The 25,954-nt window shown below is 46.4% G+C and overlaps 1 protein-coding gene and 1 long non-coding RNA gene across 9 annotated transcripts in view; one reads left to right on the top strand and one right to left on the bottom strand.

Moving 5' to 3' along the window:
• Nucleotides 1-25,954, top strand: part of ANO10 (anoctamin 10) — a 120,655-nt gene that overhangs the window by 81,019 nt on the left and 13,682 nt on the right. For 7 of the 8 annotated variants that reach the window (XM_005882637.2, XM_014530334.1, XM_005882636.2 and 4 more), the window contains exon 12: nucleotides 7,973-8,089. The exons of the other annotated variant lie outside the window; for it this stretch is intronic. In XM_005882637.2, coding sequence (XP_005882699.1) covers nucleotides 7,973-8,089 — 117 coding nt within the window. The remainder of the gene's footprint in view (nucleotides 1-7,972; nucleotides 8,090-25,954) is intronic. 8 annotated transcript variants of the gene reach the window in all.
• Nucleotides 12,666-24,310, bottom strand: LOC106724131. Its single transcript, XR_001359888.1, has 3 exons — nucleotides 23,250-24,310; nucleotides 16,723-16,829; nucleotides 12,666-13,448 (listed from the first exon to the last, which is right to left on the bottom strand). It is a non-coding gene; the product is annotated as an uncharacterized LOC106724131 (long non-coding RNA).

The following is a 25,954-nucleotide window of genomic DNA, read 5'->3' as shown; positions in this document are numbered from 1 at the left end:
TATGAAAGTAATACATATTCGTAATTTGAAAGGTCCAATATTTCTTTAAGAGCACAGTAATAACAAGATTACAGGTCACTGCTTTCTTCTCATTTCTTAGTGTCAGTGACTCAATATTTTAGCCCTTCTAGTTACATCTATATTTCTAAAAAACATGTTCAGTTTTACTGACTCCCCTACTAAGTAATATGAATGTATTTACATTCACCACATACTTCTGTTTCTCCATCCTCCCCATGTAGCTTTACATCACAGTTTTTGGTTAAATTAATATTGAATGATTACATTACTATGTAACTGTTACTTACAGGTGAGCATGTAGTGTGCCGTGATTATATTTCCTTAAACATAGTTGAGCTGATCATTGCCTTATATTTAATCTGCTTGGTTTTCTACGTACCTATGATGGATTCTTTCCTAAACTCGGTGCCCTTAAACACATCAGGCAACTTATTTGTGTTCTCTTCTGTTGTCTTCCTGGGAGAGGTTACTCCGGGAATCATGGTATCCGGTCCCGATCTGGGCAGCTCACTCTCTAAATATGCTGTGAGACTCTCCCCCTCACTCTAACTTCCTGAGAATGGACTTCGCTTTGCTCCAACACCCCTTCCTAATCCCTTCCATGTTGGCTGGTCCATGGCAGAGAAATTTTAGGATCCTGTGTGTCTGAAAGCTTCCCCATGGCCAGCTTCCCTCCAGATTTGGAAGGCTCTGCTCTGTTGCCTGCGGCGATGGTGGGAGGCTGATGCTGGGCTCACTCTGTCTTCCACTGGAGATCTGCTAGTCTCTTAGATGTTTTCAAGTTTATCCACGTTGTTTTGAAATTTCATAGTGATACGTCTCGGTGGGTTGGGCTGCTTTTTTCTTTCCCATCAATTGAGCTTGACACATGCAAACTCCTGTTCTTCAGTTCTGTGACATTTCTTGAATTATTTCTTTGCAAATTATCTTTCTCCATCTTTTTTTTTAATCTCCTCTATTCCTGGGCCTCCATTGCATTATCTGGATTTATCATTTGTTGTGTATTCCCGTCCCCTCCCCATTTTCTGTCTCCTTTTTTGTTTGTTTTGATTGTTTTAGTCTGTTTTGAGACTGAACTGTATTTTCTAATTCTTCTGTTGAATTTATTTCTGTTGTCATATGGTTAGTGTCCAAGAGCTCTTTGGCCTCCGAGTGATCTCACCCCCTTTAAAAATAGTCTTCTGCACTTTGCTTCCTGAAGGCACTGTCATTTTTCTGAAGTTTTCTTTGGGTCCTTGCCTTGTCTCCTCCGAATTCCCCTTTCAGTGTAATGGCATTTTCATTGCAGGGTGGGTGGGGGCTGGCTCTGCTGGCGAGGAGAGAGGGGCCACAGGAGGCGGTCCGAGGTCGGGTTCACTGGGTCTGGGCACTGAGGGCTTTCATTTTAGTGAGGTTTGGGAGGAGAGGGGAGCAGAAATAAGCTCATCTGTTTATTCCAGAAGTGCCTCAAATCCCAGTATTACATTTTAATTTTAACCATTTGGTAATTAACTTTTCTCCTGCTCAGTCTATCTAATACTTATTTAGAAATGCCTGCAGCTTTTTAAAACTTCCTCTTCTCTTTAAAGCTCTCTTCAGGGCGATGTACCAATCACATTTCCCTGAGGGTCGTTACTTGTCTAGTTCTGTTTTTATCACTGAGTTCCGTGCATTTGTAATTTTTACTACATTGTTTAATTTTAGATTGGCCAAATTCTGAATTGTTACATCCAAGTCTAATGTTTATGTTTTGTTTCTGCCTCCTCCTACTTGAAGATGGAAGTAACTACAAATGTAAAACTGTGAACAGAAATTAGGCTAAGAAACTTTTAGACTCTCTCTGGACTAACAGGGACAGTATGTTCTTATCCGCCCACACAAGGTGAGAAATTCAATACAGTTGGGCCTTCAGTCTTGCCTTTCGTTCTCCCTTCATATGAAGTAAAAGGGGAAAGGTAATACATCTTTTTGTTATTAAACAAAATAAAGCATAAACATTCTTCTTTAGAAACACATTTTTTAAATTAAACTCAAAGGTGACTTTATTATGTAATTCCTTGAATGGGAACCTTGGTTTGCATAACTATCAGTCTCCTCAAGAATGGTTTTAGGAAATGTGCAGAATATGCCGTTCAGATGGTTCAATGTCATTTCTAAAGGGCCCTAACGTGTAGAGGCACTTCTGCGGGGGCTTGGCTTTGCTTTCTGATGCTTTAACCTTAAAATAAGGATAGAATTTGGAAGTCTAATCACCGAGTAAACTTTTTCAACTACTTGATTTCTCAAGTTTTTGCCAAATGTTGGGTCATGGTCAATTTACTTTTGAATTATCTACAACATACGCATGGTGTGATTATTCCATATTGTTTAAAATGAGAAAAAAATTATATCAAGCAAGAACACTACACTGGGGTGAAAGTTAAGCATTTGTGAAATTAACTGCTTGTGCCTGAAAACTTCTCTCCTCCTAGAAGGCCACCTACGTTATCGTAGGCACAAGCCATCAGAGCAGATAGAGCCACTAGGAGGCAGGCACCGAACCTCAGTTTCCTCACCTGCCAAATGGGAATTGTAGCTTCTTGCTGTGAACATTAAGTGAGTAAATATACGGAAAGCACGTGGAGGAGGGTCTGGCACACGGTAAGCACTGTATTCAAGAGTTAGTTTTAAAAGTAGAAACTGCTTTCTCCGGGGATTGGTGACAGGGAAATAGCTTCAAGACTTTCCCACCCTCACCCACCATGTGCGCCCGTGCTGGGCTGGTTAGCTGTCACTGCCAAGTCAAAGGGTTCCGCCCCAGTGCCAGTCATCCTTTTCCCTTTTCTGCTCAAAACCAGTGATTCGCACCTTCTGTGTTAAGATTATACTTGGTCCAAACAGGAAGACAGGTCACCCACCTTCCCATGTGCTACTACACATGAGCACATGCCAAGCCCTCTGACAGCAAGGGAGATGTAAGGGTATTTAAGACGAGGAGCAATTTACCATCAGGCCATTCCCTCCCATTCTGAGCTCACCACAAGGACAGTGGCCCAGGGTCTCAGGGAGCATTTGAACCTTGGATCTACACTGTGATTGTTCCATTTGATTCACAGGTGGCTTTTATGTGATTGTATATTGACTTGACACTTAAAAAAATAACCATCGGGCTCCGCCGGCGTGGCTCGGAGTGGTTGAGCATCGATCTATGAACCAGAAGGTCATGGTTTGATTCCCAGTCAGAGCACATGCCTCAGTTGCAGGCTCAGTCCCCTGTAGGGGCGTACTGGAGGCTGATTGATGACTCTCTCTCATCATTGATGTTTCTCTCTCTCTCTCCCTCTCCCTTCCTCAATAAAAATATATTTTAAAAAATAACCATCAGTTGTTCTCAGCTACTTTCTTAATAAGGTAAACAGAAGGATAATAGTAGTGGATCTGTCTTTTTTCTCCCCAGTAGTTCTTTAAAACTTTATTTAAAAAAAACTTTTATACCTAGGGAAAATGTGGGAGTATCCATGGGAATGCACCAAATACAGAAACTTTATTAGTACAACTGGTTACAGGGGAGAGTTTTAACACCCCTGGTGTATACCCTAAGAGCCATCCTCTGCAGTGGAGGGATACAGTGAGGTTTCAGGTCAAGAGTAGAAAATGTAGACTTGCAAGGAATATTCTGTTTCCTATGCATAGAATTTTGAAAATTTGAGACTTTGTATCCCAAAATGAGACATCTTATGGTAAGTAATTAAAAAAAGAGTTTTATTTGTACTCAATTTCTTAATATTTCTTTTGTAATTGGATGCACTTTTACTGTGAGTTAAACCTGGGATTGAATGTTTGATGTTATTTAAATAGGTTTCCAACTGGGGGAGAGTGTTTTCTGGGCCACCACAGCCGTGTTATGTAAGAGAGGAAGTCATTATATCACCTTCCAAAAATACTTTCCTGAAAAAATATTTTGCAATCAGGATATGTCTGTTTAAATATGTACTACTACAAACCTTGTTATCTTGATGTACAATGTACATTTTTAAATTAATACTTGATATTTAGAGCATTTTTCGTTTGACAGAAAAATTATATTGAAAGTACAGAGTCACCAGATACCCCCAGTTCCCCCAGTTTCCCCTACTATTAACATCTTTCGTTAGAGTGGTACATTTGTCATAGTTGATAAACCAATATTGATCTGTTAGTAACTAAGGCCACAGTTTACATTAGGGTCCACTCTGTGCTGACCTTGGGCTCAGCTTCTCTCTTGGGACTACAACCCTACACAAGGCCCTCTCCCCGAAGATCACATGCTTTCCTTAAAGGACACGCCCCTGGCTTTAGCGCGAGCGAGGGTAGAACCTGCAGTTACTTGTCTTACAAGGCACCATGAGAAGGGGCTCCCTGTGGCCCCAGCTTTCCTGAAGACAGTCTTCTAATGCACTCACTGTGGTGCGGACTCCCTGGCCCACTTTCCTTTGTGGGGTTGAACATGACATTGGCCCCTCTCTGAGGCTCCGTAGGGAGGTCCTTCCTTTGTCTCAGGAGACAAGCTGCACTTTCTGCTCCATCAGAAGTTCTGGCAAATTCTCTTGTTTTCCAGTCTCTCTCTCTCTCTCTCTCTCTTTTTTTTTTTTTTTTAGAGCGTATACTTCTGTCATTTCAGGGGACCCTGGGGAAGTGGAAGAAGTAGCTGTGCATGCTACCATCTTAAAATGAAAATTTCTGAGGTTTTTTTTCCCCTTGAGAGCCTAATTGCACATATTTTTTTCAATCTTGACTCCATTAACCATTTATGGATTGGCATTTGGCGTGTAATTCGTCTGGTAATCATCAGAGGATGCTTTTCTGATGGAGTTTCTTTTATTCAGTGGTGGCTGGCTCTGAATGGAAAGAGGTGCCACTGTAGAAATCAGATTAGCGTTCCAGAATTTCAAGAATTCAACTCTAATTTGCATTTTCTATTTCAGAAGAGAGGGTTGGGGACACACTGCTATAAACACAGCTGCTACTGTCGGTCACGTCATGAGTTTTCTAGTTTTTGTAAAATAAAATGGTCCTGCTCACTCTCTGTGCACCTGGCAAAGCTCCTGAGGGCTGACAGCCCTGCAGTGACCAAAGGTGCTGTACGTGCTGCTGGCAGAGTAGGTGGGACCTACCGCTGGCGCTGGAAGGGGTTCCACTGCTGAGTGCTAATCTCCTCTTCTTTCCTCCCCTAACGAAGGCACCCTGTAATCATTACTTGAAGCACATTGTTTGGAGTGCCAACTTCTTTGTATGTATTAGTTTTAAAATTCTGCCCATTTGCCCTAGCCGGTTTGGCTCAGTGGATAGAGCATTGGCCCGAGAACTGAAGGGTCCCAGGTTTGATACAGGTCAAGGGCACGTACCTCAGTTGCAGGCTCAATCCCTGGCCCTGGTTGGGCACATGTGGGAGGCAACCAATCGATTTGTCTCTCTCACATCGATGTTTCTCTCTCTGTGTCTCTCCCACTACCTTGTACTCTCTCTAAAAATCAATGGAAAAATATCCTCAGGTGAGGATTAACAAAAAAGTAAAAAAAAGATAAAATTCTGCCCATCCTGGCAAATGTTTTTTCTCTCCCTTACTTTGTTTAGGATATAATTATGTGAGTTTTACTTTAAAAGAAGATTGTTGGTGAAGAATCACAGTCGTGGCCCAGAAATTGTCTTCTCTTTTCATAGACAGACTATGAAAAGCCCATCAACTATTCATTTTGAGTATGTTTTTCTACAAATCTGCGCAGATTCGTATTTCATCTTAGGTTTTCTTTTATTTATGAAAACAAGCTGAAATGCTTTTTATCATTTTTCTCTCACTTCAGTTAGCATAGTTTTTTAGCCTTAAAACAGATTTGCTGTATGGAAAATATAAACAAGATTTTAAAAATTAAACTTTTGAAACTTGGTGGGTGTCTTAAATTATCCTTTCCTGACCACGGAGACAGTGTTGGCTCATTTCTGCCTCTTTTCACCCCAAACTGCAATGGTGTCCTCCCCACCCCATCCACTCCCAAGCATCCGAGGTTGTCAGGGTGGGGGCAGGGCAGAGAGAAAGAGTTTACTAACACCAGCTCATACATTAACTAACAGGTGTCTGTGAACGGGGATGCTCCTCAATCCTCCCAGGGGTGTTTTCACTTTTTAAAAAACGATGTGTTTAAACCAAGCAAACCTGTAAGATTGGTGGAACTTCTGGGTGTGTAGCCTAGTCAGGGTGCGGGGGAGAGCATCGTGTGGCAGAAGATTTGGGAGGTAAGGATGCGGTGGAAGAAGGCCACATCCGAGCAACGTGCCCTGTATACACACTCCCCAGGCATTTGCAGAATGAGCGAATGAAAAACGATTGCCGGACTCTGAGTCCCCAGGTGTCTGGTTTGGGTCTGCACTGGGCACAGGGACAGTTGTGACCAGGTGGGCGGGTTAGGAGCCGGACAGGGCTGGTGTCACTCATTGTGAAGTGGGGGTTCCCTGTGTTCTTTTTCACATAAGTGTTTTTTCCCATGAAAAGTCACACATGTCCACTACATACTGAAGATAAAGAGATCACCCGTAGCACCACCATCCAAAGAAACCCACTGTGACCAGCTGACACATGTTACAAGCACCTTACGGCCGAGGGAAGCCCACAGCGGGTCTTTCTTCTCACTAATCCCCACCGAGAGTCCAAGGAAGAGAAAACAGGGTCAGATTTGTTAGGAGAGAGGAAGGAGGCCAGTGCCTGCGTCATAATGGGGCTTTGACAACTGAGGACACACAGTTTCTCAACAATACGGAAGATGTCTTTTGTTTATTTCCACTGCAGAGGTTAAATGCAGTTATATCACAGTATTCTAGTGGAATGAAATAATGGAGACAGCCACATGTTATTTATCCTTCATCCTCCTTTTGAAAATATGACAGTAAAACATTCATTTAGTTTTTCAGCTGTCGTTTTGTTGTTGTTGTTGTTAGTAATTCAATGCAACATTTCTTAGAGGCTGTCTCATCTCCTTCACTGATATTTCTGAATGTCTTTTATTTCTTACCTTTAAAATTATTTCACAGCCTTTCATATTTAATAACTCATGCTCTCATCAAAGAGGCAACTTTATTTCTTGATCGTTCAGATTTCTGTGGGTGTGGATCCTGGGTCACAAAATGAGGCTAGAATTGGAGACCCATCCGGGAGTTGAGGTTGTGCATCTAACAGGCTTACCATTGGAAACAGTCCTGGTGGCTTATTTCTGTCCCGGAGAGCGAGAAGCAGAGTTATAAACCTCCCATCGTTGTCACAGAGAACCTCTTGATGATGTTGAGGTCGAAGGGAAATCACACAGCCGCGCTGTAGGTTTCCCGTGTTATACTGGACACTCTCTGCGCATTGTAAAGGACGCTCTGCATGTCTGTGTGCCTGCCCGGCAGTATTTGGAGTCAGCAGGGTAATGTAGTGCATCACTATCCGTCGCTTCATCAATATTTATTGGTTATTATTTCATGAAAGAAACTGCACAGGCTCTATGGAGGGTGCAGAGGATCCGGGGCACCTGCTGGTTCAGACACATGCACGTCATGTAGCTCGGCCTGAGGCACAGCACAGGAAGGAGGTTGCTGGGTAAAGAACAAAGTGACTGCGAATGTCGGATGCTGAGGTGCACTGGCTATTGAGACCCAGAGAGAGAAAAGCATTGTGTGGAAGACTGTCCAGAATAATCTTTGTTTTTTCCTATAAAACGGTGAGGGCAGCCTATGGTATCAATTTAAGGGAATAACTGATTTTAAAAGTACAGAGCAAAGCAGTCGGTAATGATTGAATGGGCCACAGTGGGTGGACTAACTGTAACTCATGGGCCTGGTTGATCTTTGATGCATTGCAGGCCAGTAATTAGAAACGGCCCCAGATTAATGAGCAGGATTGCAGACTGCTCAGCTCCTCATCTGTTTCCTTGCCCATGTGGTTGAATGTGGCACATCAACGTGTACTCTCTCTTGTTTTCAGCACGCTCTCCTGGCTTTGAAGTTTATACTTGCCTTTGCCATCCATGATAAACCACAGCACATCCAGCTGAAACTGGCCAGATTGGAATTTGAGTCTTTGGAGGCACTGAAGCAGCAGGTAAGGGCAGCTGTCCTGAAAATAAACGCGTTTCTCTGGCAAAGGCCAGGAGACGCAATTCAGAGCGCTGGCTCTCAGCATGTCCTCCGGCCTCGACCTGACCAGTTTAATAAACACAGAAGACTCCCGTTCAGGAGGGCATCGCAAAACCCACCTCCTAGTAACGTGAGCCACAAGCAGGTTAATGAACAAAATAAACTAAGCAAAACAAAAATAAGCAATGTTAAATGAAGAATAGGGCTGGCATTCAACAAAGAGCAGAGGTTTCCCAGAATCACCTGGGGCGCTCCTCACAGTTTCTGAGTCTGCCTCTACGGGAACATGAAGCAGGATGAAGTGAGTAAATAGAATCCTGAGTATCTTGCGGAGTGAGGGAGAACAAGGAAGTGTGGGCAGAAACAGTAAAAAATGTCAAAAAGTAGAAACCTCTTCCCATGACTTCCACATTCTACTAGAGACCAAAGAAATGAGAAAAGGGGGAGGGGGGTAGAGAGAGAAGAGAGAGAGGGAGAACATACCATGCTGGAACTTACCAGTTCTCCCTCACGGCGAGGGTTTGAATAATTCCTTCACTTCCCTTCTGCCATTTTCAGACTCAGGGCCATCACATACTTCCTCCTCTGTCCTTCTTCTTTTTTACAAACATTCATATGTTGTTGTTTTTTTAAGAAAAAGAATTAAACATCAGATGAAATCTTTAGAGTGAAATTTATTTTCCCATAATATGTATTTTAGACATAAAGCTTGAGGCCATGAATCAAGTGGGGAAACCAAGATGCCTTAGGAGGCAGGTGGGACTTGCTTGTAAATTCCTCAGGAAACCTCAGTAAGGCTGAGTGAGTGAGACCGAGACAAGGACAGGCCCGCAGGCTGCTAACCTGGCGCCCCATTCAGAATTTAAAGCAGCGGTTCTCAACCTGTGGGTCGCAACCCCTTTGGGGGTCGAACGACCCTTTCACAGGGGTCGCCTAAGACCATCGAAAAACACATATATAATTACATATTGTTTTTGTGATTAATCACTATGCTTTAATTATGTTCAATTTGTAACAATGAAAATACATCCTGCATATCAGATACTTACATTACGATTCATAACAGTAGCAAAATTACAGTTATAAAGTAGCAACCAAAATAATTTTATGGTTGGGGGTCACCACAACATGAGGAACTGTATTAAAGGGTCGTGGCATTAGGAAGGTTGAGAACCACTGATTTAAAGCATTTGTTCAGCTCTCACTTAAGGCGAGGCTGAGACCACATGGGCGAGGGGCAGAGGAGTAGATGAACAGGAGGGAGGGGTGGGCAGAGCCGCCCCGCCACACAGGGACGCTCCCTCGTCTTTGCGAGGAGCCTGTGGGCACAGACAGCTGCAGGGGCCTCGATGCTCAGACCCTCAGCTTACACCGTCCTCCTTCCTGAGACGGCATTGCCCCGGGATGCCCATGAGTCCTGGCTCCTCCCGCTGTCCGTCCATCTCTGCTTCCACAGTTGTCTTCCGCCCACTTCGCAGAAGGAACCATCTTGACCCTATCATGTGCCTTGCCCCCAGGGTGAGGATCTCCCAGGGGACAGAGAGCCTTTCAAAACCGAGGTGGCGCAGCCCCCCAACCTCCCGCCCACCAAACCGAATCATCTCCTTATGAGATGCATTTTTAAATTTCATCCAGAAACGTATGTCTAATCATTGTTTATTAAAATGTATATTATATTTATATAATTTTAATTATTTATGCATCAGTATAATTGTAATGACCAGTCAGTGCAGAAGAAAATTTTAAATACTTACAGTACAGGACATTTTCATTTATGAGCATATTATAATTTCAAGCAAGCAAATATATTTTGGTAGGATACATTTCTTTGGGAGAAGTGGAAAGAACATGACTTCAGAGGGAAAAAGGCAAGACATAAAATTGTTACTATTGATTAATAACATATTTGTGTATTTTTAAATGTGTGATGGTGGATATTACATTAGTACAGTACTTATTAGACTTGGGTATCTTTAAAAGAGTGATCTAAAATTTTGTAAGTGTCATTATTTACAGTATGCTAGAAGTTACATTTTTGCAAATATTTCATTATTGATGAAAATGTTAGATGTCAACTTAAAATTGTGTGGAAAGGCAGGTAGCATCCAAAAGATCTAGAGGGTACCTAAGCAAAACAATTTAAAACTATAAGCATCGTCACTGTCCGTTGACTACATTCCTAGTGAGATGCACAGACGGGCAGGGAGCTCGTGGCCCGCACACGCACACCTTCGCCCAGGTCGAGGCCAGTCTGGCTCTGTTAGTAAAGCTCTCCTCTCACCAGGAGTTCACGTGCTCATGTGTTTGTCTGAAAGCAGAGGGTCTCTATTGGTGTTGGATATTATTAACGTGTCTCATGTTACTGACTACATTTACCTGAAAGTCCTGCTACAGAGCTGTTTTGCTTGCTCTCAGGGGACTCGCGGATATTAGAGTTTATTAAGAATCTGGCTAAATGATCTCTCTAGTCCTCTCAGCTCCTAGAGTCCCGCCTCTTCAGACACACCCTGCCTGACCATGCAGCAAAGCCCTAATCCAGAGGCACAATTTATTTACACTCATCTAACCAAAATTCTATCTCCTATTATTTAAAAAGAAGAAAAATATCTGAAAGGTTGTAAGTCTCTCTGGGCCTTTTTCTCCCGTGGACCTAGCTGTGATGCTCTGATTAAGATCACCTTCTGACAACACATGGTTCTGGTGCTGATTTTTCTGTGAGGACCCTGGAGGGACAGAGCTGTGTGAAAGGCTTTGACTCGGTGCATTTACCAAACGCCTTCAGACAGGACGTTCCCAGCTTGCACTAGAGGTGCCTTTAAATTAGAGCGTGTGTGGCTCATGTCTCCGCTCCATCAAGTGGGCAGGAGTCAGGGTTTCCAGGGCCTTGTCTGCAAACCAGGGAGAAGTGTCCTCCCTCCACTGCTTCCTTGTTAAAGTGACAACCTGAGAAGACAAGGTCCAGGGTAGAAGCTGGGCTGAGATCTGCCCCAGCTGCCCCCTCCCCTCTCTCCGTGCTGGCCCGCGTTCACACTGTGCGTGCCCCGCACTGCCGCGGGGGCCCGCGTTCACGCTGCTGTCATCATCTTGCCACTGCCCAGAGGTCCCCAAAAGGCCGGACGGTCCGAGGTGTGAAGGTCACCTGCTTTGTGCTTTTCAGAAACTCAGATCAGCTGGCGTGGCTTCAGTGTACTTGCTGAACTATTGACATTTCCAGGATATAGAATTTTTCTTATTTTTCTTTAATCTGACATTTAACAGACTGCTTTGTAAACAGGCAGACCCACTGGGCTTTCCCCATGTATCCGAGGCAGGGAGAGCGTCCGCCCTGTCCTCCGGTCAGTTGGCGGGGCCCCGATCGAAAACAGAGTTGTTGAAAGCATGCTTAAGAATAACTCTCATTAATGCCCAGCCTGCCTCCACACGCTCTATTAAATGGCCAGAAATGGACAGCAAGCTTGTCAATAGAAATGATTACGTATGATTAGTTATTATATTGTATTTAATTTCTATTTGAATTGCTACTTTTCAACTCTCTTTCCATTTTATGGACAAAATGCCATTGAGAAATTTAAGTCATCAGAGTTCTTAAATTGGGCTGTGCAACCTGAATGTAGAACTTTTGAAAAATACGTGTGCCTAGGCCCCACACTCTGAAGTTCCTGATTCCCTAGATCTGAGTGGGGCAGGCGCAGCAAAGATAGACCCAGGCGTGGTCAGGTGAGTGCCGAGAACAAGTGAGTCCTGGGCCAAGTTCAGTCCTGGGAACCAGGCTGGGAGCCTCTTTGCAGCTCGGTTTTTGTTCTGTTAACTAAAGGCTGGACGCCATGGTCTGTGGGAAGGCTCTGGCTTACCTGTCTACACCCAGCACCCGTGTGGTTCTAGGGCAGGACAGGAGAGATAGACCCAGGCGTGGTCAGGTGAGTGCCGAGAACAAGTGAGTCCTGGGCCAAGTTCAGTCCTGGGAACCAGGCTGGGAGCCTCTTTGCAGCTCGGTTTTTGTTCTGTTAACTAAAGGCTGGACGCCATGGTCTGTGGGAAGGCTCTGGCTTACCTGTCTACACCCAGCACCCGTGTGGTTCTAGGGCAGGACAGGAGCTCCCCTGTAGAAGCGCTCTGTGGATCCCAGTTATTCCTCAGCTCGGGGTCGTGGGGTGTGGTGAGTGCAGGGCTGAAGGAGGAGAGATACTGAAAGCAGTTGTCTTTCATTGTCAGATAGGAAAGTGCGGCATTTCTGAATGTATAGGCAAAGTAGGTATACTTAAGGTGGGAGGCAGACTGGGGGAAATAGAACTGTTTGCTTTGCAAAGGGCGTTTTCAAGTGATCGGGTTTCAGCTGGTGAGACCTTTACAAAGAATCCTAGACAGTAAATAGCATCCTGGGGATGCCCTTTTATTTCTTTTCAAATTGATTTATTCAACGCTCAGTAATTTTTTTAAAAAAATTTTTAATCTTTATTGTTGAGAGATTACAAATGTCCCCCCTTTTTTCCTCCATTGCCCCCTCCACCTGGCTCCCGCCCCACCCAGGCCTTATATGTGGAATCTAAAGCTCAGTAATTTTAAGATTCAATTAAAAATAGAAAGGAGTCACGGCATGGGATGGCCTGGAGCATCCTGGGTTCAGTCACCACAGAACCGGCCTCTGGGCAGCCAGCCCTCCCGGGAGGGAGCCACACCCACAGAAGCAGAGCTGGGTCCAAATGGGGCCTTTGAGGACGATAACAGCCTAGGAAATCAGTTGAAAGAACAAGATAAGGGCTTTCGGAGGACACCACATGCTAATTATAGCCTCAGTGACCTCAGGTCAGATGTGGGACCCTGGACAGGGCAGGCCACGTGCCAGCCTGCATGAGGTAATGCTTTTGTGCTCTAGGTTCAGCGTATTTAAACCAACTCCAGCAGCTCCCAGAGCCTCTGAACCTTTCTCTCCCTGAATTTGTGCTCTGAGTTATGTAGACAAATAAGCATTTTTAGTGGAAAGTTGAAAGTTTCACACGTAGAATGAGGGTGTGAAGTATTTGACGGTTGAACATGTATCACATGTTGGTCTGTCAGCATGTCCTTAGGATGACCTGCTGCATCCAGGGAAAGACTCGGCTTCTGAGAAACCCGGGGGCAGGCGGCGCGGAGCCTCAGTCCTGGGGGCGGAGGTGGTCCGTTTCCCAGGCCCTCGAGGGAACGGTAAACCAGGTTTGGTGTTTCGGGAGTCAGGTGGCCCTCTGAGCTGGTCTGTCACCTCTTCCTGTGTCAGGTGGTTTGTCTCACCATCCTGTGCAGCTCCAGGGTGAGCGACTTGACCTTTCTGTGTCATCGTTTCCCCAACACTGAAACGAACCAAGGAAAATGATGCTCCCATGTAAGGTGGATAAGGCTGAAGGGAAACAGTGTGACTAGGACGCAGTGGGAAGCAGGAGGGTGGCGGGGGGCAGGAGAGGAGATGAGGACGGTGATGGTGATGGTGATGGTGATGGTGATGGTGATGGTGATGGTGATGGTGATGGTGATGGAGGGGGAGGACCACCTCACACTTGGGCGCCCTGCATCACTGGGTAAACCAGGAAGGAATTCTGGGATAAAATGGTACCATAAGACCAGATTAGATGACGAGTCACAATTCCACCTGTGAAATTCTTCACTAGTGAATTTCTATATAAATCACTACTTATCTTATTCCCCTGGTTCTCTAAGAAAAATGGAAAATGTGTGTATCTTAATCATTCTTCCCGATGTAAGAAACACGGCCAAATCAGATTTGTTTTTACTTATAGAAGTTACTGAAGGGGCCATGAAACAGGATAACATTTAGCGTCTTCCCGGTCTCCTATGAATGTGGGTCAGGAGCAGTGTTGGCAGAGGGCTGGCGGCCCAGATCCACTCCCACAGACGGGCCCAGGCGGGCTGTGCGGGAGAGGAGACACCTGAGCTTCAGCCAGTTCACAGATGCCATTAAAATGTGTCTGTGTCTGTAAAGAAAACACTCGCTCTAATAAGTCCTAGAGATTTCAGAATGCTTAAAACTGTAGATTGAAAAAGAAAAGATATATTCTGGTAAGATGTTAAAAGTTCTAAGAGTCCTGCCCTGACTGGTTTGGCTCAGTGGATAGAGCGTCGGCCTGTGGACTCAAGGGTCTCAGGTTCGATTCTGGTCAAGGGCATGTACCTTGGTTGTGAGCACATCCCCAGTAGGGGGTGTGCAGGAGGCAGCTGATCGATGTTTCTCTCTCATCGATGTTTCTAACTCTTTATCCCTCTCCCTTCCTCTCTGTAAAAAATCAATAAAATATATATATTTTTAAAAAATAATAAAAAAATAAAAGTTCTAAGAGTCCAGATCTCAGATTCTGTTCCAGATTAATAATTCCATTGTCTAAGGGCCAACAGGTGTGAGAGTAGGTCTTCCTTTTCCAGGCAAATGCCTGTTGTTTTTACCAGATGTTCTAGGACAGTAGTTCTCAACCTTCCTAATGCCGTGACCCTTTAATACAGTTCCTCATGTTGTGGTGACCCCCAACCATAAAATTATTTTCGTTGCTACTTCATAACTGTAATTTTGCTACTGTTATGAATCATAATGTAAATATCTGATATGCAGGATGTATTTTCATTGTTATAAATTGAACATAATTAAAGCATAGTGATTAATCACAAAAACAATATGTAATTATATATGTGTTTTTCTATGGTCTTAGGCGACCCCTGTGAAAGGGTCGTTCGACCCCCAAAGGGGTTGTGATCCACAGGTTGAGAACCACTGTTCTAGGATATTAAGACTATATTGCTGATTTCATCAGGGTCAAATATATTTGTCTGTGACTACCAGACTAGAAGCCTCCTAGGGACAGGCTTACTCCAGACACAGAATTTATATTTGTTGAATGAATGAGTCAGTAATTAAGTGAACATTACTAGGTGAAAGCCTCATTCTTTTGTGCCATTTTCTATTACTAAATTCTAGCCTGTTGACTTTGAAATTATCTTCTGAGTGTTAACTTGGGATTCAGGAACTCATTATTGAGTGCTTACCATGTCAGGAAACCACAGGCTTTATTTTTAACTTTTGTTTTTAATTACTAGTATATTGCTAAAACAGAAAATCTTTTATTTAATGTAATAAACATTATTATTTTCCATTGATTTCCAATGCTACAGAACCTCAGACATGATTGAGTATTATGTCATGCTGTGAATGTAAACCTAAGAGATTGGGATGAAAATATACTGATCGATAGGCTAAGAAATTTAGACTTTTTAAGTAAAGCCCTAAAAACAGGACATGTAGTGATTTGCCTCTGTCTCATAAGACTAGAATGCAGAAGACAAGAAATGTTTGGATTTAAGCAGTTTTTTAAATACTACCTAATCAAAGGAAAATGATCACTTTGCATTAATAATGGCTCTAAGAACACAAATAGTGAATCATACTGAATTCATATGTAAGGCAAAATTAAAACACAGATATTAAAATTCAGCAACAAATATTAATTGAGTACAATCTATGATCAAAGCTAAAAATATAAATTATCAGAAATTCCCTGCATTATCTATTTGTCAAATGTTAGAGTTGAAAAACCTCTTGATCCTGTGCCAAGCCCTGACTTAACAGATGGAGGAAAAGGTCATTCCTGTGGCTGTCTGCTACAAAGATGTCCCCGGTGTCCCTGCCTCCTTGTGGAGTGGCACACTGTAGAGCAGTGATGGCGAACCTTTTGAGCTCGGTGTGTCAGCATTTTGAAAAACCCTAACTTAACTCTGGTGCCGTGTCACATATAGAAATTTTTTGATATTTGCAACCATAGTAAAGCAAAGACTTATATTTTTGATATTTATTTTATATATTTAAATGCCATTTAACAAAGAAAAATCAACCAAAAAAATGAGTTCATGTGTCACCTCTGACACGCGTGTCATAGATTCGCCATCACTGCTGTAGATTCTAAAACAGTAAGTTACCTTCTCTTTAAAATCCCTTTGAAATTGAATCACCCTGAAAGGGTTTTAATGGACAGTACAAACCACTTAGTGTGCTGCTTGTTAGGCACCTGAAGTGGATATTTGAACTTGTCTTGCGATCCCTTGTGTCAACTGCATGAACTCTCCCAGCGGGGTGGGTGAGCTGGATTCAGAGAACGGGTCTGGATTATTCTACTCCTGCAGTTCCCTAGGAGAACCATGAGATGAGTAGGTCTTGGATTTGGAGATCTCATCTTCCTGTGATGTCCTTGCTGATGCCTTTAGTCAATGGGATAAAATGATGTGACCAGGTGAAGAAAGCAAGCGGTGGGGGGCCAAAGAGCAGAATCCCAGACCTGCTACAAGGCCATTGGGTCCCGAAATTCAGTTCAAAAGTACATCATCTTCTCTTTCCTTTCAAAAGTCTGCTTCATGTCCTATTCCCCTATCCTGAAGTGTGGCTGGGAGGAAACGAATTTTTCCCTCATGAATTTTTGAGTTTTTATTTATTTTTTACTGGTGGCTGTCCATTTAAAGTCTATAAGGCGGTTGCTATCTGCCAGGAAACTATGTTATCAGGGCTCTAACTTTAAATTCTTGGTCCCCACCCCCTAAAAAAAACCAAACAATTTAGAAAAAATCCCTTACTTGTTATTTGGAAAAGAAACACATCTCCAGATTGTCTTCACTTCTCCGTTCAAGTAGCGTCAAGCAGTGTTTGTGGGCAGATCTGCAGGCTGTTTTGTTGGCGTTGTCTTGAAAAAAAAGATGGGCGTGTTTTTAATTTGCACGTCTGGTTTTAGTCACAGGCCTGGGGAAGATGATCTGCCAAATGTCTGAGAGACGCAGCTCCACCCCCTCTCCTTGCACATGTGCTAGATACTGTTTTGATTGGAGACAGAACAAATCCAGATTGCCTTTTTTGACTCCGTGGACTAATGGGTTCACTTATTTTTCATGTATGTTGTAGAAAACCATTTCCAAAAGCATCAATCTGGGTTATTTACATTTTGCTCAGGATAGCTGTGCACAAATCATTTCTGTGAAAACGACGTGTGATTAAACAATTACAATGGGAGAAACTCGCGAAGGAATTGTCATTTTTCTTCACAATCTGTACCAAAACATTGGCCTTAGATGAAGCATTTTGGTTCTCTGAGGATATGTCATGTGCCCAGAGCAGGAAGGGGGTTTGCAAACCTTGGGGGTTAAGAGAATAATAGCTTTTGGAATCAGGTATATGTCTCAGGAATCCCAGCTTCACCTTTACTTAGTAACTCTGGGCAAGATACCAAACCTTTCTGGGCCTCCGTTTCTTGCTCTGTAAAGTAGGCACAGTGACAGGAACGCCGCACAGGGTGAGCAAGTAGAGTCAGGCCCGGCTGGCCACTCTGAGCCAGTAGCTTTCCCACCATTTTCTACAAGAGCAGGTGGGTTTAAAAAACCAGAATTCTCAGTTGAGTGCAACAAAGAACATCTTGACCAATAGGAGATAAAATTATATTCCATCCTTGGAAGTGGCTGGTGTTCATGCTTTATCCTTAGAGATCCTGCAAAAGAGAAGTAACCGCCTGCGTTGACACTTGACCTGCTTTCTGGCAATGAGCACTCACATCCCTCCTGGCCTGTGAGTCCTTAAAAGCAGTTGCTGTCCATCTATATTTTAACCCAAACCAAGCCACCTTGAAATGCTAATCAACCAAAAACTAATCTGGATTTCAAATAAGTTTCTGGAAATGAAGAGCAGCCTTCCTTCAGAAGCTACAATGAGGCTCTTGTGGATGGTTCTCCTTGGGCTCATGCTTGAAAAGATAAGTCTTTGCTCTTTCAGGGACAGAATTCACTGAGTAGTGGATTTGAATAAATTAGAGGACTATTTTCTAATAAGAATAATGCTGTGCATCTGGCCAATGTGGCTCAGTGGTTGAGCATCAACCCATGAACCGGGAGGTCACCGTTCAATTCCTGGTCAGGGCACATGCCCAGGTTGCAGGCTCAATCCCCAGTGTGGGGTGTGCAGGAGGCAGCCGATCAGTTGTTCTCTCATATCATTGATGTTTCTCTATCTCTCTCCCTCTCCCTTTCTGAAATCAATAAAAATATATTTTTAAAAAGACTAATGCTATGAGTTCAACCTGCTAGAACTGAGCATCTATTCTGCAGAAGCTTTGTGTGTATAGCAGTCACCCTTTTCCCTTCGTTTGTCCCTCCTCTCTCCACTCCCCATCTTCTCCTCTTCTTTTTTTCTGTTTTTCAAAAACGAAAAGGTTAGCACACAGAGTGGCTATTCTTTGAATTGGATGTTATCTGACTGCCCTCCCTTCTTTGTGCCTGTGTTACATTTGCATCCTCTTTTTCTTTCTTCATTTCCTTTAAGCAAATTATCTTGCTTTTCCCTCTGTTTATCTTTGCAGAGGCTCATGCATCTCATTTTTTAATTCTGCTGGATCTGTCTTCCAGTCTTTGAAGCACGTGGTCTCCAGCCCTTTCCTGGAACGGCCGCAGGCCTGGTGGTCAGTGCCCTCGGCCAGCACCCCTGTTCGGGCCGCTTTGTGTTGAGATGACTTCCCTCACAAGGCTGCCCGCTCTAGGGGGTGGGTGGGGGGGGGGAGGGCATGCTGTTGGGGGCTTCAGAGCCCTCCCATCCTGCTGCCAGTGGCCTGTTCTGGCCAGGCATGCTTGGAGAAGCCCTCCCAGTACAGCCGGCCGGTCCCTGCAGGGGCCTGGAGACCTGCCGGCCATCTTCCTGGTAACAGCCAGGAGGTGAAACTACATGTAACTCAGGTGCTGCTGCGAGGGATGCAGCCCTACAGGCAGCTTAAATCTCTTCTCTCAAGAGACGGGTCTGCCTCCACTGATGGTCACACACTAATTGTGTGACCATCTGTTGCCACACTAGGTGGCAAGCAAGGAGCCCACCCTACATTGAACCAGAACCCAATGTACATGCATTCTAGGGAGAGAAAACCTGTCTTCTTCTGTGGCCCCTCCTGTGGACTTCGGCAGAGGAGAGGGAAAAGAAACAGGAAGCAGAAAGCTGAGCATCTGAGCGCTCTACCAGCAGCTGCCTCCACATCCTCTCAGGATTGTTTTACTCCCAAGCACAGGCTTTCTTATGGCTCTGCCATAGCAAAGGTTTAGTTTGAGATCATAGTGCACATAATTTTCATTGTTCCAACAAGGCAGGGAATAAAGACGATTGTTTGCCATTTGTAAGGTTTCCTTCATTTGATAAAAAGAATAATGCTCTAACTACGAGAGGCCAGAAGGCTTGGGCAGCGCTCGCTGTAGAGATGAGCAGTGGACGCGGAAGTGCTGGAGTGCGTTCTCCAGTGGGGCTGGGACAGTCAGTGGGACGCTGTTCCCGGCAGCTGGTCCAGTGCTGGCCATAGTGGCTGTTCTCGGCATTGCCAGGAGCCATGCCTGGGACAGAAAACCACCAGGAGTCTTGGCCGTTGTATCCAGCTGCCTCCCTTTCCACATTCTCTTAAAACCAACTGCTTCCGCGTCGGCCACTGTTGTCAAGCTCCAAGTTACCCAGAACCCCTCAGGCTCCCCAGATTCCCTTGGTTAGAGTGTTAAGTGGTTAGGGTTAGAATCCTATGGGAGGCGGAGTGGCTCTGAAATTCATTTGTGTTTGGTTTGTAGGACCTGGGTGGTTTCCATCCATAGCTTTGGGAATCTGAGTTAAGCCATCGGATGTCCGTTGTGACAGTCCAGACACCCCTGTTAATTGGGCTTATTAGTTAAAAATGCATACGTACATTCTCTCTTTCTACGGACACACACAGGATGCTCAGGTCGAACAGTTTTCCTGTAGAGAGAAAAAAACCTAATCTCTTGTGAGTTCATGACATCTTAACACAATGACAGTGGCAGGAAGAAATGGCTGGTTGGCACATAGCTAATCCCCTTGAAACGAATTTTTCTGAGAAACAGTAACTCCAAAATGCAGTTGTGTCTGAGCCTAAAATTACAGACTGAGGCTTCTTTAAATGGTCCTCCATTAGACTTGAGACCATCTGCTTGTTTGCAGCCAGAGTATAAATTTTCCACTGTTGTGAGCGCCGTGACGATGGCACCGCTCCAGGGAGGGAGGCGGCCCAAGTGGGAGCCTGAGGAAGCTCCGCCAGCCTGCTCTGCGCGGCCCTTCAGTTCCTTTCCACGGATTCGATTAGAGAACAAAGAGCCAAAGAAAAAATAGGGTGTCTTTTCAAAACTGAGCGCCGCCCCTCTCATCCCCTCCTGGGCTTGCAAGGGATGAAGTCTCCCTCCACCTGCCTCTGTGGCTTCGTCGGCTGTAAGACCGTTGTCAGCACCAGGGCCACCTGCTTCTGAAGGGTTGTAAATAAAACGGAGGCCAGTCTCTCCCACAGGAAAATCAGCGGACAAAAAGGTGGTATCATAGATACAGCCTATGGTGGTGCCTCCCTCTGATCCTTAGGGTGGTCAGTTCTGAGTTAACATTGTAGTCAGACTGTATCTACCCTCTCCAGTTTTCCACATCGCTATGCTTAAGTGTAATAGCGAATCAAAACACTGATTGCCCAAGGGCGGGCCCTTAACCAACAGCCCGAGTTCCAGCCTGAACTCTGGCTCGGAGCAGCCACGGCAGCTCAGGCAGGTCTCAGACCCTCTGCTTTGTCCTCATCACTGAACTGAGGTCCCGGCCCAGGCGATCCCTCAGGTACCTGGTTCTCCAGGGCAGCCCTTCTCAGGGAGACTGGGTGCACCCTGCAGGGTAGGCGCAGTCACGTGATTGGCTGCCCTCTCCCCTCCCCCTCACCCCTCCATCCCCGCCCCTAACAGTGCAGCAGTGCCTGTTCCCATGGCCAGGAGGGAGTTAAGGATGTCGTAAATGGAACTCAGTGTCACATCATCTCTTTGCTGTAGCGTTGTGAATTAATTTGAACTTTTTAACGATCCAGCTCTGTGGGTAACCAGGGGTGTAAGGAAGTGGTTTGCCTTGGGGGAGACTTCCGGCACACCTGTCTCTAGCAGGCCTTCTGCAGATCTGGGCCATCCGGAGTTGGCTGTTCCATGATCCGTCACGTCAGCCCCTCCCTGTCACTGATAACTGGTGTTCCTGCCAGTCGGATGTGTGCTAGAGACAGTTCTCCCGGTGCTAATAACTTATCAGCACAACAGTGTGGCTGTGGTTGAAAATTAGTGATGGACAGGTGGTGACGGCTCCTGTTTGGCCTCGAAGCTTTCAGTCGGGGCTCAGAGCGTTGCAGAGGCTGCCTCTGAAAATGCGGTCCTGGTCCGTTTAACTGAGCATCCCAGGTGTGTACATGAGCTGGTGTGTGCACACATCCGCACATTATGTGCTCACGGTGTTTCCAGGGTGTTTTGGGGAGCGAAGGCCCGGACTCGGCTGGACCGCGCAGCCTGCTCAGGATGCGGCCCATGCAGCTCCCGGGAGCAGCAGCTCTGCGTCACCCTGTGCCCGGCTGCAGGCCTGGGTTGGGGTGCCGGAAGGTGGCCCTGAGCGGTTGCCATGGCAGGTGGATTCTTCCTGCTCCCCTGAGAGCTGCGTTTCCGCACCGGGAAGGGGTTCGTGTTTGTCGCAGTGGCAGCCTGGGCGTGGCCTGCTGTCACGCTGATGGGCCCCCACTTCACTGTGCTGGTTTCTTTTCCCCTCCTTCCCACAGCACACTTTCAAGAATGATTAACATAATTATTTCACCGTAACTACTGTGCCACTTGAAGTAAATTAGAGGGAAATTGTTCTTCCCCTCAGGCCCAAAGAAGTAGTAATCACCTTTGGCAAAGTAGCTGATGAAAATATAGCAACAGCAGAATCCCTTGCCCTGTGTCATATAATGTAACCCCCACGGGAGTGACATCCCATCACTTGACCACAGTCTGTTGATGAGCAGCAAGTCCCAGCTTCCACTCTCGCTCAGGCAGAGGGACTGTCCGAGCCATGGGTACCAGGGCACGGGAATTGTTTGGGGGCTGGGGGCCTTCAGTCAGTGTTGATTAAGTTGAAAGGTTCTGTGATAAGTCAGTTGTTTGGAGTGCAGAACAGGGTGGTCATCTGCAGTTAAGTTCACAGGTGAGCTGACAAGTCCTACAGGGAACAGAGTCGGCTCCTCTAAAACATCGCTGTGGGTTCACCTCGGGTTCAGAAAAGGATAGAGGGGTGTGCAGTACAGGAACATGCTCCTTCAATCTCAGGGCTCGGGGCACCCCGTCCAGCAGCTCCAACCACCCCGCTCCTGCCCCGGGCGGTGATGGCCACACCGGCTTCTCCCTCTCCCCACAGCTGGAGCAGCCCCGCCCTCCTGCTGCTCAAGCAGCTCGCTGTGGCGCCCAGCCCAGCCCCGTGCGCCCAGATGGCCTTCCTTCTCCCCAGGTCAAGACCAGTGGAGGCTCTTCTCCCTCGGTACTGACGGAGAGGGAGGAGTCAGGCACAGGTGTGGAGGAGGCTAACTGTCACGGGCTCTTGTCTGACACCTGACAGCTGCTGAGTGTGCCGTGTTTCTCTGGAACATTGGAAATCTCTTGTGACCCCCGCGACTTCTCTGCAGTGCTGCAGGGTGCCTCTGTGCACACTTTGAGAACCATGGCTCAGGGTCCCCCCTGTGCTGAGCACTCACTGTTGGCAAGGTCCAGTGTGCAGGCTGGGCAGCGAGCGGAGGAAGAACTTGGCCAACAGCAGACGGCACCACTGAGCAGGATGAACCGGAGGCTCCGCAGACCCCCTGGGGGTGCACAGGGGAGGCGTGTGGAACCTGGGTGGGTGTGGAAGGAGGCGGTTTGCCTTGGAGTTGCCTGGAGCAGAACTAAACCCTCAGGAGATGGCGGCCGAGCCTTGGTGATGGTTTGTGGGAGGGCATTGGCTTCCCACTTGAAATGACAGTTATCTCACCACCATCAACGAGGCCAGCAGGGGGTGTTCGAGACGGTGCCCCCAAACCGGCTGGTGCCCACAGCACCTGCTTCCGTGGGCACAGGGACCTCCCTCTCAGAGCCCTCCTCCTCCTCAGTAAAACGGGGGTTAGGGTGCCACTTTCTCGGAGCCACTGTGCAGATGAAGATGACATAGCAGTGCCCGAGCCCGGCACTCGCGGAGCTCACCCAAACCTGCATCTGCCAGCGATGGCCCTTGGACGCGTCTGAGCCTGTGAGGGGAAGGCTAAGAGTCAGAGGGAGATGTTGGTACTCACCTTACTTAGCACATCTGTTACATAATCCTGACCATTCTTCCATGCACGGGAAGGACTCCGTTCTGTACTTAGAACAAAAGAGCCATCGTGTAGCATCATCCAAAGTTCAGTTCACTCATTTTTCCAACCTGAGAACAGTCTGGGATATTTTGTAACCGTCCATTTTGCCTGAAACAAATCGGACCGTGAAACTGCTGGTCTGTGAAATGATTGAACAAATTAAAAATGTGTGTAAACAGCCAGACAGAATTAGCGAGGAGTCGAGCGGAAGCAGAACCCATTAACAAAAGAGAGTCGTGAATTGTATTTGCGCCGTATTTTTGTGTTTGCCTTTTCCCTCCTTTTAAAAGCTTTAATGTGTCTTCATGCAGAGTGATTTAATGGCAGGACTTTAGCCTCGACGGGAACCTGAAATCTTAGAGTTTTTCTTTGTTTTTGGAAATGGAACTCCGTCCTCCTTTGGACCATGAATGACTACAGATGCTGGGAAGTGGGCGTTTGCCACTGCTGGTTCCTGGTATTTCGCCCTGGCAGTTCCTCTGTAAATGCTGCAGCATTTACTTGGGGGGAAAATACTATGGAAACTAAAAATAAATAAATAAGCAAATAAAATAAAAATGTGCGGGACCAAGATTGTAGATGCTTTTAGGACGAAACAGAATCTCTCAATATTGTTTTTAAAAACCTCGTACTGTAAGTACTGGACCAGACATTGACATACATACGGATGTACTTCGGTTCTAACAAAACAGACAGAGGCAGGCTCGAGACCATCCTGAAAGATGATGAAGGGAAAGAAAAGTTCTTTGCAAAATCTGCAGGTCTGCCTTGCGGGTAACAGCATCCCTGCTCCCCACCCGGCCATGCTGGCTCCCTATACAGAACCTGGAGCTGGAGCTGCTCTCCTACAGACATCGGGTTTCACAGACAGGACGGGAGAGAGCACAGAGGCTCAGACTTGCCCAGCCCCCAGCCAGCCCGTTCCCTCGGCAGCATCACCAGCTGGCGTGTCCATGTGTCCAGTTCTGCCTGCTGTCTCTGGGCACGGCTCCGTGGGAACGCGAGTCCACACATCCCTAACACTTATTACATCGGCTAGGACTTCCTAGCTCACATACTCCGTTTACTCCTGCCTCTTCCAAATCCCATATTTTTAAACAATGGAAAATATAAGAAAAGCATAAATCCATTTAAAATGTTGGAGAACAAGAAAGTGTACCATCCACTAACTAAAAAAAGGTGGAGAAATTTCTGTAAAATGGGAACAGGAAAATGTTTGACAGAACTCGAGCTGCAGTCAGTTGCTGCACCTGTAAGGGGAGCAACACCGAGAATGAGAGAGAAGGGCCAGTGCCCCAGGCGCCTTCTCTCACCCCAGCAGCATCGTTCCGTGCGCTGGCATCGCCTCCTGGTTTGCGTCGCCAGCATGGGCAGCGAGTCCATCAAACGTGAAAACACACACGAGCACAAGGGGTGTTTGTTTTGTCGTTGTTTTCTATAAATTCTAGCTGGTGTTCTTGCTAGCCAAGAAGGTCCAGCGCTGACGTTTTGGAGGGGATTAAACATTCCTGCGCAGGATGGAAAAAATCCAAGAAGGAAGCCAGGAGAACACACGTCCTGGGAAGGCCTCGGTCAGGAGGCGAGAGGGGAAGAATGCGACACAAGGGAGAAGGGAAATTCGGAGCTACTGGTGCCGTGTGTATGACCGGAAGGCTTCCCATTGAGGGTAAATCTGGACTCGCCAGGGGGAGCTGGACAAGCAGAAACATTCCCAGGTCACAGGAAGCCTGCTCCTGCCCACAGGGGCCACGGTGCCTTCGCCGCCAGGCAGGAAGGATGGTGCCACTTTGGCACCTGTTTCTAAGATGTGAGAGCAAATCTGCCAACACTTACCAGCCCTCCCAGTCCCCCGGAACCTCCCCTGGCTCAGGAAAATGAAGTGTGATAGAAACAACAGTTATAAAACCCTGTGAGTGCCCACACCTTTGCCTCCCCCGGAGTGTTCTTGCTCGACTAGCTCGGTCCCCAGGCCTGTGTATGGGCAGAATAATTCGGGGTTGGTGGGGGTGGAGAGCACAGGCGTGATGGCCTCACACTGGAAAAGGCAGATGAGAGGGAGAGAGCTGGAAAGGGAAGAGGGAGCAAGGGCTGAGCCGGCCACAGGGGGCTCCGCTCACAGGAGGGAACTCAGGTTGCTTCTCTGCTGAGGTCGGAGCACGGGAGGGAGACCTGGTGTTGTCTGTGTTGGAGGTGGAGGCTCTATAACCAGGAGAGCACAGGCGTGATGGCCTCACACTGGAAAAGGCAGATGAGAGGGAGAGAGCTGGAAAGGGAGGAGGGAGCAAGGGCTGAGCCGGCCACAGCGGGCTCCGCTCACAGGAGGGAACTCAGGTTGCTTCTCTGCTGAGGTCGGAGCACGGGAGGGAGACCTGGTGTTGTTTGTGTTGGAGGTGGAGGTTCTATAACCAAAAGGAAAGGGAGCCAGTAGCTGCATGGAGTGTCAGGGAGCACGCTGTGGGGTCCAAGGGAGGCTTCGGATGTTGTTGTGTAACGACCAGTAGAAAGTACCACGATACACGAGGAGAACGAACTTGTCAGAAAATCGGCCATTGTCATCAAGAGAGCCTTAAGTTATAATTCATGGGAGAAAACCATAGGCCCGGACAGAACCTTCAGACTGAGCACTGGAAACAGCAGATCTGACA

This window comes from Myotis brandtii, unplaced genomic scaffold, assembly GCF_000412655.1.
Source record: "Myotis brandtii unplaced genomic scaffold, ASM41265v1 scaffold731, whole genome shotgun sequence".
Lineage (NCBI taxonomy): Eukaryota > Metazoa > Chordata > Mammalia > Chiroptera > Vespertilionidae > Myotis > Myotis brandtii.
The sequence above is the reverse complement of the archived record's forward strand: the minus strand, read 5'-3'. Positions and strand labels throughout refer to the sequence as shown.